The sequence below is a fragment of the Perognathus longimembris genome, chromosome 24 (genome assembly GCF_023159225.1).
Source record: "Perognathus longimembris pacificus isolate PPM17 chromosome 24, ASM2315922v1, whole genome shotgun sequence".
NCBI lineage: Eukaryota > Metazoa > Chordata > Mammalia > Rodentia > Heteromyidae > Perognathus > Perognathus longimembris.
In genome coordinates this window covers 1,862,579-1,877,116 of record NC_063184.1, presented here as the reverse complement: position 1 = coordinate 1,877,116, position 14,538 = coordinate 1,862,579, and the positions used below count along the sequence as shown (strand labels likewise).

Below are 14,538 nucleotides of genomic sequence, written 5' to 3'. Positions count from 1 at the left end.
TATATTTTACAGTAAATAACCAGAGGCCACTGCTTTTGGGTAACTGAAAAATTCCTATGACTTGACTGAATTGGGGTTACTCACTTCCCACTGTCCTTGCAGAATCATTTGAGAATTGGCTTTTATAAAGTACAATGTGTACGGCCAAATAATTTATTTTAAACTATTGAGGGCTACTATAAAATTCATAGTGAAATCCTATCATCAAAACTGCAAACATTTACAGAATTTGGGTATTCTTCATTTTATGAACTAAATATACTCTTTTCCTTTTTGAATTTTTGCTAGCACTGGGGCTTGAACTGAGAGCCTTGCACTCTTGCTTTTTCACTTAGGGGTAGTTGGCTCTACCATTTGAGCCACACCATTTGAGTTCCTGCTTGCTTGGAGCCAAACTTAAGAATTCAGCTTCCTGAATAGCTAGTATTTTAAGTATGAGTCACTGGCACTTGAGCAAAATAAAACATGTCAATAAGTTAATAAAATCAGCTTGCTGGCTTCTTTTTGCTCAAGGCTAGCACTCTACCAGTTGAGCCACAGTGCCTCTTCTGGATTTTTCTATATATGTGGTGCTGAGGGATCAAATCTAGGGCTTCTTGTATACGAAGCAAGCACTCTACTACTAGGTCATATTCCCAGCCTTCTCACAACTTTTTCTCAATAAAAAAAACTGGTAGATTTATGTGGAAATTTTTCTTTGTTTTGTACATATTTTGTACAACTATATCTCAGGTCTATTTTCTAACTTACCATTAGCAAGTCGAAATTTCATATGTATTATCTACTTTGTGATTTTTATATACCACTTATTTTTTACAAGCACAGTATATTGTTATTTAGAAACAGGACTTTAGTCACTTCAAATATTAATGCCTCTAAGAATCACCTAATTAAATTCAGGCTGCAGATGGAGCTCAGTAGAGCACCTGATTGCTTAGCATGCTGGAGTCCTGAGACCCATCCTCAGAACCTCAGATGAACAAAATAAGCAAACAAAACAAAACAAAATACAAAGAGGGCCATCTAGTTAGTAGGAACCATCAATTAACATACATGATTTGTTTCTAAGTTTTTTGTTTTTCAGAAAATTAGAAATATTTGAGCTTGCTATCCACAGATTCATAGTTCTAAAATGAAATCTAGTTTCACTAAATTCAGTATAACTATGAAATACATGTTGGGCCTCTAGTTTGAGAGAGTAGGACAAAGAAAATGCATTTGGAACAAAGTACCAACTTTTAAATGTAATTTTAAAAATCCTGGACAAAAATTATCTGCATTTTATATCTTAAGACCCATTTTTACTTTTATAAGATATTTAGGGAAAACATTTGGCTTATAAATGTTAATCATAGTTATAGGCGGTTAGTAACAATCATGTTCTGACATAAGAATAATTTAAATGGATCATTTAATAAATATTATTTTATACCAATGGCCCCAAAGAAATACCATTCAATTGTTAATTTGTTGTTTTGAGTTGAGTTATATTTGTTTCTAGCTTAAGCTAATTAATGGGTATTATTTATAAAAAATATTGTAGCTAAATGTAAAAATTAATTTTAGAGATATTAAATTGCAGTTTTTAGTGTATGATTTGGTTGAGTTGATTAGAAAAGCTGATTAAGATCTCTTAATTTTGAAAATCAAAATAATCTCAAACGACATGCAAATATAAAGCTTAAAGTTAATGCATGCAAGAGTTCATGAAACATACATGATGAAAAAGAACCTAAATCTTAAATCTTTGGAGATATAGAAATATATCACTTCATGTTGAAATGGAAAGAAGATATTTTGAAAGCAAAGTTTCAGGGTGGTTAATTAGTTCAAAAGCGAGGTTGTTTTTTTGAATATGTACCTGAAAATACCCTTCCCTGGGGGTGCTGGACTGTGGTGTGCTTCCGCATACCGTATGTTTCAACTTAAAATTGAGGTAATAAGAAAGGAAAACTCATGAAAAACAAAAAACAATGTAAAACAAACACATAAAACAAAACACATTTCAACAGTAAGTTTTAGCATGCTCTGAATTTAGATTGTAACTTTGAAACTGAACTTCCTTCTGGTTTCTGACAATACCTGTATACATTCGGAACTAAAATACACAAATAAGAACAAATACATTCAACTATAATAGTCTAATGTATACTATCACCTGCAAGAAACATTCAATAAAGACCTTTCTAGCTAAGACCAAGCAGTTACAAGCCTTTACCACGTGTGTGAGGCACTAACACCATTATCACAGGTAGCCAGTGGCCCACGGTGGGGTGAAGGTATGCTCCACTGTTGGGCCTGTGCAAACAGTCTGATCATTACAACTTCTACTGTAGGTTGGAATCAGTGTTTCAAAATAGTAGAAAACAATTTAGCAATTGGTATTTCTAACAAATGCCATTTCTCTTACTGTGTCCTGGATGTTGAAAGTTACTCTGGGTCCAGGCGATGCTGCGTCCACGCGGATTTCTGGGAGCTCATCTGCTTCTCCTACTCGAGAACTGTAAGTAAAATATAAAGTCACATTTAAACATTTGTAGGATTTACAGAAGTCTGATTAATGATATTAACATTCTATTACAAGTATTTTCTTTATCAAAAAAGCCTGAAGTTTTCTGGCATTTCACTTAACAGCATTCCATGAAAAAGACTCAATGTTTGGTTAACTCAACGTTTTCTAAAATGAAATTACAAAAAGAATTTACACTCCTCCTTTCTGTAGTGCTAACTTAGTACTAAAATCCTATTTTAATCCTATTTTAATGCGACATGAGAATCTCCAATCTTTATTTGCTATATTGGCATACTTAAAGCCACAGATAGTATGTGTGCACATTTTCATTTCCTTAGTCTATAAATGCATGCATAAACTGATCCAACACACAGTGTACTTCATTAAATCCTCTCAACAGGGGTCTAAATGTGACAGGGAAATTCCTTACATAAAGTTCGGTCAGCCCTGCCCTGGTTGCTCACACCTGTAATCTTAGCTACTAGGGAGATTGAGACCTGAGGACTGTGGTTCAAAGCCAGCCTGGGAAGGAAAGTCCATGAAACTCTAATCTCCAATAAACTACTAAAGAAAAAAAAGAAAAGGCTGGAAGTGGTGCTGTGGCTCAAGTAGTAGAGCACTAGCCTTGAGCAAAAGAAGCTCAGGGATAGCACCCAGGTCCAGAAAAAACAACAACAAAACAACAAAGTTCAATACTATATAGATTGATTGCTATTTTACCCATGCCATTTTTTACTACCAATTAGAACACAGTAAACAAAATGAGTTGATCTTGGTAAAAGTCAGCAATTTTAATGTTTCTTTCATTTAATTTTGGTTGAAATATGCTATACCTTGCTCTCTCCATTCGCTTGAGAGGTGGTCTTCCAGAAGCAGAAATGCTTTTTGATCGGTTATAACTTGGTTTGTAACCCAAACCCCATTTATCCTTTAGGGAAGCAGCCTAATGAAATGGGAGAGAAAAGAAGGAACTATAGGCATCTGTACATTGCTCTAATATTTCACTTCAGATAATCTAAAGCACTCTACTATTAAGCTAGTTAGCTTCCCCAACCCCAGGAGACTTTAAAAACGATTCATCAATATAAATGAGTCAAAGCTATTCTAGGGTCAGCCACTGGCTGACCTGAAAGAAATGGAGAAAAAGATTAGGAGCAGAGTAGAAACAAGGTATGAGAATGAAGGAAATGATTCATAAGAACGGGTTCTAATAAAAAGCCAAGTGTGCTGGGTGTATGGCCTAGTGGTAGAGTGCTTGTCTCACATACATGAAGCCCTGGGTTCAATTCTCCAGCACCACATATATAGAAAATGGCCAGAAGTGGCTCTGTGGCTCAAGTGGCAGAGTAAAAAGAAGCCAGGGACAGTGCCCAGGCCCTGAGTTCAAGCCCCAGGACTGGCAAAAAACAAACAAACAAAAGCCAAATGTGTGGGAGGAGGGGGAGAAAGAGACAGTTGTCTCATGTACCATTTTTTTTAATTAAAAAAAATAGTTAAATGAAATCCTTTTAAAATCTTTACTCACTCTCATACTGGACCTCCGCAGTTTTTTACGAACATCCCTTCGAATGTCATTGACAGCTACAGACTCTAACTGTTGGTAACGCTGAATTTCCTGGTTGATGGTTCCTTCGCTTGCACCTAATTTCCTAGATACAAAAACAAAAACAAAAAAAAAAAAGAAAGAAACAAGTAAGTATAACTGATTTTTTCAATTGATCCTTTGTAACTCTTTTACCTGTCAGAATACCAGGGATTATGTATGAATAGGCCAAAACAAGTTTTAACAGTCATATCTGGCAAGTGATATTTAAAAAATGTCCAGTACCTTATTAACATTAGAAGAAATGCTTAACTTTTGCTGTATCTGACACTGGTCTGACATGAGGCCCTGAGTTCAAACTCTGTAGTACCAAGAAAGATTTTTTAAAGTCTGAACATTTCATGAAACTACGGGCTGTAGGAAACATGTCTATGTAAAAATTCTACCTATGAGCTATAGGTTAGATTTTGGAAGAACATATTTTGCTTCAAGTCAGTTTTTACCCCCATGACAACCAAACTCAAACTGTAAATCAACATCATAAAAATGTGACTCGTACATGATAATTTAGTTTTTAGGTCACACCTTTCCTTTCACAAAACTTTTCCTATGTTTGTGGAAGCCTTTGATGGGACGGACACACACACATACACATACACATACACACACACACGGGTATATTAGGCTTATGAGGCATGACCATCAATTTCTGAGAAAACAAATGTTTCATAGTTTAGCAAGAATTTTTGTACAGAAGCAGTTATACAAACCCCAAAACAAGATGTAACACCTCCTATCTCCTACCGTTACTGTAGTTCCAGAGAACTGTTAATCCATATATGCAGGAAGAGTGGGGGTAAGGGCAATTTCAATTTTCAATGTTCATTTCACTTAGCGTTGTCATCAGTGAATTGGACTAATGTCATGTAACCTTACAAAGATGTGAGGGTTAAACTGAGATGACATATATCATACTTCAAAGTTCTCTTTTCTCCTCTATAAAATTCCATTTCAGAAATACTGTTATCAAGGTACAAATGCATACTTTATATATGCATGTGAGGATATGTATAAATACATGCGCATATATGGATGCACGTGTTTGTGATTTAGAGTCAGCCACAAATAGCTCAGAAATGAACGGTCATGAAGGGCACCAAAGTAGGATTTCTTTTCCAACTAGTAATGAATTAAAGATTTCAGGTCAATTACTAAACTACTTTGGACACTGATGATCTCATTGATAAACTAAAGGGTTCTGTATTAGCCCAAATGAGTTTCTTCAATAGTTGGCATCCTGTAAGACTCTATGATCTATGATTATTAGAGGACAGTGTATTAAGTTTAAAATCATTACATACTTAAGATCATCTATCACTTTGGCTTGTTCATTCAGTTCTCTGATATCCACTAAACGCTTCATAATTTTTCTTCCTCGAAGTTCTCCTGGCTGGATGGAAGATGGTCCTTGTCTTCGATAATCTACAGCTTCCTGAAAAATCAAAAGCATAGCTGATATGTCACTATCAATCTCAGTTCACATGGCAAACCTATGCTACAATATTAACACCTTAAATCAAAGGAAGCATGCAAGAATCAAAGCCATCTATGCATTAAAGTGGATGATTAGATTCTCCAGTGATTCAAGTCCCTTTAATTAGGTAGGGAATCTAGGTACTAGATGCAATTAGTTTCTACCTACGTTTCCCCATGAGTGTGCTCTGCATGCTTGCAAATGGGACTGGCTAGACTGAGGGGAACCCCACTTCTCTGTGTCACACAGATACTCTGCAGGAACAGAATAGCGCTGATTTGGGGGTGTCAGGCCTAGGAGGTGATTTACAAGTCGCTGCCCAAAGGTGAGTTTGTGGCCATCTCCACTTACTGAACTTCCATCTGAACTCTAAACAATAAACAGTAATATTAATTTTAATTTCAAGAATAAAACTATTTCATGGCACAATATTTAAATTTTCAAAAAACCAGTGTCAGAATGAAAGCAGAACAATTATGACTATCAAATAATTCGATAGATACTAGAGAATAGACAGTATAGATGAAAGAACACATTTTCTACTTTCATTTTGCATATGCACAATGCTTTTTAATGTGTGTGTGTGTGTGTGTGCGTGCATGTGTGCACGCGTGCGCTAGTCCTGGGGCTTGAACCTAGGGCCTGGGCACTGTCCCTGAGCTTTTGTGCTTAAAGCTAGGGCTTTAAATTCAATGGTTTTTAGCATATTCACAAAGTTGTACAATCATCACGCTCAGAAATATTGTCAGCCACAGTGTCGGTACGTATTCGTCCCTCTCGCGCCCCTTCAGCCCCCAGGGCCCCACCACTCTACTTCCGGTCTCTATCGGCTTTCCTGCACGACGCTTTCAGCATCGCTGCACTACCCACACATGAAGGCACTCCACTAAATGCAGCATCATGACATGCAGATGGGGGACCACCACTCTCCTTCTCCTCTGCAGACGGGATAGCATTCAATGAATCATCCCCCTGTCCCAGGCTAAAGGTACCGTGTGGATGGTGGGAGACATTGTATCAACCTCATCCTCGTCTGACAGGTCAGCTATGTTCACTGAGTTGAGGTCGGCAATGTCATCCATGTCCTCCTCTCCCGTCAGAGTGGTAAGGGTGTTGCCCAGAGCATTAAGTCGTTTCCCGATGTTGGGGTCCATGTGGACGTCAATCCCACACATTTTCCACAGCACATTCAGTGTCCAGGTCCCTGCACTACTGCTTTCTGTGAAAAATTTAAAAGCGGCAACTGTTTTAGATAGTCGTGATCATAGAAATTTAACTAATCCTATTTTTACATAATAAAATGTATGATGGCTATTTCCAGTAACTCCTGTTTTCCACAGCAAGGAAAGAGGCTATCAGCCCCATTTCCCTCTGTGCATCTGCCCTTACCTCTGAGTAGCTAGCTCCCTTCTTTTCCTGAGAACTGCAGATTATTTCTCCTACAGGAATTGCCACGAGTATATAGTTCATTAGCCAGAAATGATTATGTAAATGAAGAATCCACAAAGAAACAAAACAAGAGCCACAAGTCCTACTAACAGTTGGATCTTGGTCCAGTAGTTCCTTTTCTTCTCAAAAACAGCATTGCTAAGTTTAGTGATGATCTGCAAATATGTTCAGATATATTCCTGCTTCTGGTTAAGATTGAGGGTACTGGGCTGTTGTCACTAACAAAGGCCCTTTCTAATACATGTTTGTGTAATTCACCCCCATTTTCTTCTAGCAATGTTGCTGGAAATGACTTAATTTTTCCAGTTCCTTTTCAATGAGGACATAAGGTGTTGGTGCTGCCTGTGATCATTTGCTCAGGTCAGCACAGAGGCTCAGGTTGGGGAGGATAGCAGGGAACAGTAAGAAGGGAAAGGAAATCCACTAATTACAGTTTCCACACCTCTCAACATTTTAAGAGCCCTTAAATAAATGCCTGCATTTAGTTCAACCTGCCTAATGTTGTAACACGAGAAACTGTATTTCCCTAGTTATATCTTCAATGGTTTTCTAGACTTACTGCCCTGCCCTCTAATCTTTCAAATTCACTACTTGCTTTCTTGCTCCTAAACAGTCAATGGCCTCCTACTCCACATTGAGTCAGGTCAAAACGTCCTCATTTGGCCTTTAAGAGTTTTCCCAACTTATCTTTCACCTACTTTGGTTTCAGTCAAATGGAACAACTCTAAGCAGAAGTGATGCATAAACATCAGAATGGATGTTAGTCTCTGGATGAGTTTTCTGAGGCCACATCTTGGTTTATGCTTAAGGAATACCTTTTCCATCTTTTGGGAGCATTTAAGTGCTTGTTCTTTCATAAAGCTTTCTCTGATCTTAATGTCCTCCCAATATTTGGAAGTATTATTTCTCTTTCAAATTTCAATAGCAATTAGGATCTTTACTATTTGATTGAACACATCATTCACTCCAATGCAATTCTGCTACATTTGTCTTAATTACATCATCAGGTCAAATGCATAAAGGATAACAAACCATTTTCTAATGTATCTTGTATACTGTAGGTGTCTAATAAATAATTAAATACATGCAAATATGCTAATACTAATACAAAAAGTTTTGAAAAGATTACTAAATACCAGAATTGCTTTAGGCAGAAGATCTTCCTGAAGTTCAAACAATGGCAGAATGCTACCTGACATTGTGAGAGCAATAGTGACTGCACACCTACCAGCTGCTGCTTGTCCAGTAGTCCTTGAACACACTTCATAGGTGCCATCTGGGACCACACCTACACAGAAATGATCCCAAATAGCAATAAAAATACACACAATTAAACACTGTCCTTGAAAATTTCACCCAAAGGTAATAATATCTAGACACAAATAGGGTACCAGCTTCTCTAGGTTTCAGTCCCTAGTCTATAGACGGTGATGCTAAGCCTCCTTAGATCTAGTCCTTATTTTACAGCTTCTTATTCTGCTTTTCACATCTGCCTACAGCTTTGGCCTCACTCTCCATTTGGTTCCTTATGAGAGTGACAACATCTGTTTCCTCTGAATCTCTGAAGGATGCTATCACAACATGTGCCATCAGGAATGGATGGTGTTTTGAAAATGCAAACTACTTTAAGTGACTTTTTTACAACTAGGAATTCCCATCTTATGTTAGAGATATGATCTATCTTTTTCTTCCCTTGACAAGGAGTGTTTTATGGGCAAAAATGGCTACCTTCCATTACTGTCACTATCAAGATTATGGATCTAGGGGCTGGGGATATAGCCTAGTGGCAAGAGTGCCTGCCTCGGATACACGAGGCCCTAGGTTCGATTCCCCAGCACCACATATACAGAAAACGGCCAGAAGCGGCGCTGTGGCTCAAGTGGCAGAGTGCTAGCCTTGAGCGGGAAGAAGCCAGGGACAGCGCTTAGGCCCTGAGTCCAAGGCCCAGGACTGGCCAAAAAAAAAAAAAAAGATTATGGATCTAGTCCCTTGAATGTATCTGATTTCAAGAACAAGCATTTTAACACAGTATAGCTTTAATCTGATAGTTTAAGCTTTAAAAAAAAAGAGGTCAGTTAGCTTCAACAACTTTAAATATTAAAGGATATACCATCCTTGAAACGACTTTTTTTTTTTTTTTTTGCCAGTCCTAGGCCATGAACCCAGGGCCTGAGCACTGTCCCTGACTTATTTTTTGCTCAAGGCTAGCTACTCTGCCACTTGAGCCACAGCGCCCCTTCTGGCCATTTTCTGTATATGTGGTGCTGAGGAATCGAACCCAGGGCCTCATGTATACAAGGCAAGCACTCTTGCCACTAGGCCATATCCCCAGCCCCTGAAACGACTTTTAAACAAATAAAAATCTAAAGATAGAATTAGAGCCTTCCCCAGTAATCCTTCAAGGGAACAATCAATCTAAGCTTGACAGGTATAGTGTTCAACAGAATGTCGTTTTAATAACTCCTCTGAGTTCTAAATTAGTGTCTAAATACTACTTAAAGTTAGGCATGCCATTCCTTTTCTGGGTACCTGTATTCCTCTCTTGAAAATTTCCCAACTTAGACATACTATGACTTAGTTTGTAAGACAGGATGTATGTTACTAAGTGACCATTTCTTTTTATGTATATTTAGAAAGAAATTGCCAATAACTCTAAAACTAATTCATATTTTTGAACTGTATAATACCAGTGTCTAAGAAAAAAATGAGATCTAGTTTTAGAGATTTACTCAATTTAAGTTTAAAACAGGTACAATCAAGAAAAAAGCCTATATAGTTAGCCTCTCAAATTGAAGAATGCATGAATGAAATCCCTTGAAATTTGACTATTATGTCTTTTCCCCCAAATACTAAATGAATATTACAGGCAAGCATAAATAATAAATAGTATAAATAATGTGTAGCACCTATTAGAAAGAATTATTCAACTTACAAGATTGGCTGAGGAATTTCACTTCACAATCTCTTAAATACTCAAGTGTAATTTCTCTTCATGTTGGATGTTTAATTGTGATACTTAAACTAATAAATTTATACAAATAAACCTTCCCACAAACCCAGCTACATTTAAACCCAAACCTGAGCACTATGAATTTGGAGAAATTTGAAGCAATTTGTACCTTATACTACAAATTTGTACTACAGACTTTCATATATCAATATTAAAGCTGGAGTTTTAAGTCTGTTTTATTTTAATATATTGTTATTTGGGAAATACTAGAGTTTGAACTCAAGGCTCACTTGAATCATTCTTCCAACTCTTTTTGCTTTAGCCTTTTTTCAGATAGGGTCTCACGTTATTGTCTAGGGTCAACTTCAGTCTGTAATCTTCCCACCTAATCCTCTCATACTCTATCATGCCTGGCTTCTTTGTTGAAATAGGGTCTCATTAAGTTTTTGAACAGGCTGGCCTCAAACCATCATCTTCCCAAATTTTTGCCTCTGAAGTAGTTTGCATCACCACAGCCCTTATTCTGTGTTTTCTGAGTTTTGTTTTCTTTATTTAGTACTTTCTATCCAGATCCCTCAGGAGGAAAAATGATTTATGTGCCCATTCACAGATCAATTTCAAAAAAGAAAAAAAAAAGTCAGGGGCTGGGAATATGGCCTAGTGGCAAGAGTGCTTTGCCTCATATACATGAAGCCCTGGGTTCAATTCCTCAGCACCACATATATAGAAAAGGCCAGAGGTGGCGCTGTGGCTCAAGTGGTAGAATGCTAGCCTTGAGCAAAAAGAAGCCAGGGACAGTGCTCAGGCCCTGAGTCCAAGCCCCAGAACTGGCCAAAAAAAAAAAAAGTCAGGAAGTAAGCAAAGCTTCAGATGTTACAGAGCACTAAAAAGAATATCAGGTTTGTTTACTTATCCAAATTATTGAAAGCTGAAGTTTTGCACAAATAAGGTTCATTACCAACTACAAATAGCCTTTATTTCAAAAAGTCTAAGGACACTGCTTTATCTGAGCACCCTTCCATGGTGAAGATAGGGATTCTCTTAAGTTTCTAAACCTCACATAGAAAATAAAAGACACTCACAAGCATTCATTACCAAATCCCCACGAATCTCTGGTTTCCAATCATCCCACGATGTCTCAAAACCATCTGCGAAACGGATGCAGAAGTTTTTGAAATGCCCTTTGCTGACTAGAGACTCGGAGGAACAAGCAGTGATGAGAGTGCTCTCAATGGTCAGCACCAGGGCGGAGCCAGTGTCCAGGTCTCCAGTGTGATTGGACTGTAAGACACACAAGGGGTGCAGAGTGACTGTCGTGTACCTTTAGAAATTTCCACAGATTTATAGGAAGGACACACTAGAAAGGATTGAGCCTAGAAAGTCTCATTACAAAGCAGCTAAGAAAGATAGCTTTTGAAAGTGAAACTGAGCAAATGAAATGCCTTTGTCATGTGCATTTTTTTCCTCTTACTTAGCTTGCCAAGGGCTACTATCTATTTTTCTATAACTATCCCCACGATGGGCATGGCCTTTACTAAGCCAGGTCTATTTTGCCATTAAAAAGCCTACATAGTTGATCTCCTGAGATGCAAATACACCAATGCAGGACCTCCTGCTCCTATCCTCAACTCAAAGGAGGTTTTTAATTCTGTCTTGTCAAACAGAATCCTAAAATATAAAGTGATTCAATAATCGGCCACTGTTTAAGGAAAATTATAACAGGAAAATATAAATCTCTATATTTGATTGTTATATCGGTCATTTCTTAGGCAGTTAGGTATTGGTAGCATTTTCTTGCTCTTACACATGTGGTTTCATATGTGTGTTTGTATTCCTGAAAAGTGTTCCTAAATTATGAAGAAAACATTCTTTTTTTTTTTTTGGCCAGTCCTGGGCTTAGACTCAGGGCCTGAGCACCGTCCCTGGCTTCTTTTTGCTCAAGGCTAGCACTCTGCCACTTGAGCCACAGCACACTTCTGGCCGTTTTCTGTATATTGTGGTGCTGGGGAATCGAACCCAGGGCTTCATGTATACAAGGCAAGCACTCTTGCCACTAGGCCATGTTCCTAGCCCAAAAAGAACATTCTTGTTTATGTGGGTATATTAAAAAAAAAGTTGGAGGGCTGAGAGTATGGCTTAATGATAGAGTGCTTGCCTCATATACATCAAGCCCTGGGTTCGATTCCTCAACACCACATATACAGAAAAAAGCCAGAAGTGGCACTGTGGCTCAAGTGGTAGAGTGCTAGCCTTGAGCAAAAGGAAGCCAGGGACAGTGCTCAGGCTCTGAGTTCAAGCCCCAGGCTGGCAAAAGAAAAACAAAAGTTGATTTCATTACTACTAGTTAATATTAAGAGTTAAAAGCATTTTATAATTCCTTGCTATATTACAGATGAGGTCATTGTAAGGCTCGTCAGAAAAGAAACCTGCCACATGTTTTAGGCAGAATGGAGTTTATTGGGGGGAAAGCAAACTGCCAGCCTACACAAGATGGAGGCGTGGGAAACAGAGGGGAAGGAAGAAAGGAAAAAGAGAGAAAAGAGCAAGAGAGAGTAAGAGAGAAAATGAAAGAACAAGGACCATGTTGAGTCAGATTATAAAGGAAAAGGTGGGAGATCTGGCCAGGTAGATTGGATCTGACCTCAGTGAAGGGGGAGGTAACTGCCTCCAGGTGTGCCAGTTACCTAGTAACTCAGGGACTGGGTGCAGACTTAAACAGGTGGGGGGCATCTGCATGGAGACCTCTTTTGGGTGGACCTTAGAGTCATTAACTAGCACTCTTAGATGTCTTTTTATTTTCATTTTGTAGTTCAAAGATTTCTTTAACAACAAAAAGAAAACTGATGCTGAAAACTAAGCTTCTTAATAAAGGTAAAAATTAGGAGTCATCAAATGTGTCAATCTTTTTTTTTAAATGCAGGTACTCATCCTCACACTGCTGTTCAGCTTTTTTGCTTAGCTAGTTCCAGCTTTTTGGTGGTAAACGGGAGATAAGAAGGTTCTGTATTTATCTGCCGGAGGCAAGCAGAACCTACCTTGTCAGGTTCTGGCCTGAACATGATTTGCAGTTCTCAGCCATCTGAGTAGGTAGGATTAAAGGCGTGGCCACTGGCAGCTTGCTGGTATGAACCTCACCATTACTCTGAAGCATTCCGAATGCTTCAAGAAGTCTTAGGCAGTTCAAATTACGAGTGAATAATAGCTGAATGAGTTCAATCCTCCGTATAAACCCAAATTATAAACTGTTAAAAATTCATTATTTTATCCATTGAAATGGGTATTACTTTCCTCACAGAAATGGTTTGTGAACATTTCTTTTTTAATCCTGAATAAAAGGAATATGGCTTGATTTTTTTTGTACCTGTGCAGCATTGGTGATGGGTAGACAAATTCCCAAGTCGTTCACAGTCAGCTGGAGGAAGAGAGTCCCAAAAGCCTGTGCTGATGTTTGCTGGAGACCAGGTAGCATATCTACCACCTCCTTCGTAGCCATATGAATGTCCTTATGCAAAGCCATTCGCTGTTCATTCCAATTGTCATACGCAGCCTTATAATTCAGCCAGAATAGCACAGCTTTTGAGAATTAAGGGAGAGCAGAAGTTAAAACTAACACTGTAACATGTTTATGAGGCGAATAAATCTTATAGCTGCAATATCACACTGACTGGTAAAAATTACTCTCCCAAACAGTAGTATTAACAAAATTAAGGAGAAAGAAGGCTTAGGTCCTGTGATTTGTATTTGTATTTACATAATAGGCATGGGGATGGCATAGAGGAAAAAGGCATGGCCCCTGTCTGTAGAGTTTACTGTTGGTGCTTCTTAAAGTTACCGTAAAACAGGTATATGATGCAAAGAATATACACTTAGAAAGGTCAAGTTTGAGCTTGTTGAAGGAACAAACTCTAAGGAAATTCTTCATTTCATATAGGTATGCAGTAGAATATTAAAAAGAAGGTGAAGATAGGGGAGTGAGAAGCAGGAGGGAAATGTGAGGAACTACCAGTGAGCTAGCGGAAGCTGAGGAAAGCCTGGGGAACTCAGAGATGAAAAGCACACATGCAGGATGAAGCAAAGGAAAAATGTAATCTGTACACATGCGGGACTGTCACCGTTGAAATCTTAAATGCCTTACCTCTAAAATAAAAGTTGAACACATTTACACAGTCAATATTCCCTAGACTATGTGTTCGGCCTTCTTTTCTCTTACTATCTTTCCTGGAAGCTGCTGCTGTTTTTTCTTAGATCTCTGTGCTCATACACTATCCTCACTTATTTGGCAAATGTTTGCTTAGTTCTCATTATATTCAGGATTCTCCTAGGCGCTAGGATGCAACAGGAAATAACAGAAGTTCTAGTTCCTTGTAACCCTGTAAAACACTGAACTCGGAGCTAAATCTGAAGGGTTTGTTTTTTCTCTCAGAAGCATAAGAAGTTACAGACTCCCTTGGATTCTAGAACTCCCATCTTGTACCAGACCACTTTTGTACTGGACTAGGTTCTTTGAGAGCAGGAAGCCTGTAGTCCATTTTGTATTTCACTTCTGGTCA

General features: G+C 38.2%; 1 protein-coding gene across 8 annotated transcripts in view; it reads right to left on the bottom strand.

Moving 5' to 3' along the window:
• Kiaa1109 (KIAA1109 ortholog) overlaps positions 1–14,538 on the bottom strand; it is a 166,270-nt gene that overhangs the window by 31,036 nt on the left and 120,696 nt on the right. For 4 of the 8 annotated variants that reach the window (XM_048333714.1, XM_048333715.1, XM_048333717.1 and 1 more), the window contains 10 exons: positions 13,350–13,561; positions 11,071–11,269; positions 8,267–8,326; positions 6,582–6,808; positions 5,758–5,958; positions 5,417–5,547; positions 4,038–4,161; positions 3,346–3,455; positions 2,411–2,501; positions 1,862–1,924 (listed from right to left, as the gene is read on the bottom strand). In XM_048333714.1, coding sequence (XP_048189671.1) covers positions 1,862–1,924; positions 2,411–2,501; positions 3,346–3,455; positions 4,038–4,161; positions 5,417–5,547; positions 5,758–5,958; positions 6,582–6,808; positions 8,267–8,326; positions 11,071–11,269; positions 13,350–13,561 — 1,418 coding nt within the window. The remainder of the gene's footprint in view (positions 1–1,861; positions 1,925–2,410; positions 2,502–3,345; positions 3,456–4,037; positions 4,162–5,416; positions 5,548–5,757; positions 5,959–6,581; positions 6,809–8,266; positions 8,327–11,070; positions 11,270–13,349; positions 13,562–14,538) is intronic. The other 4 variants (XM_048333720.1, XM_048333721.1, XM_048333718.1 and 1 more) reach the window with 3 other exon arrangements.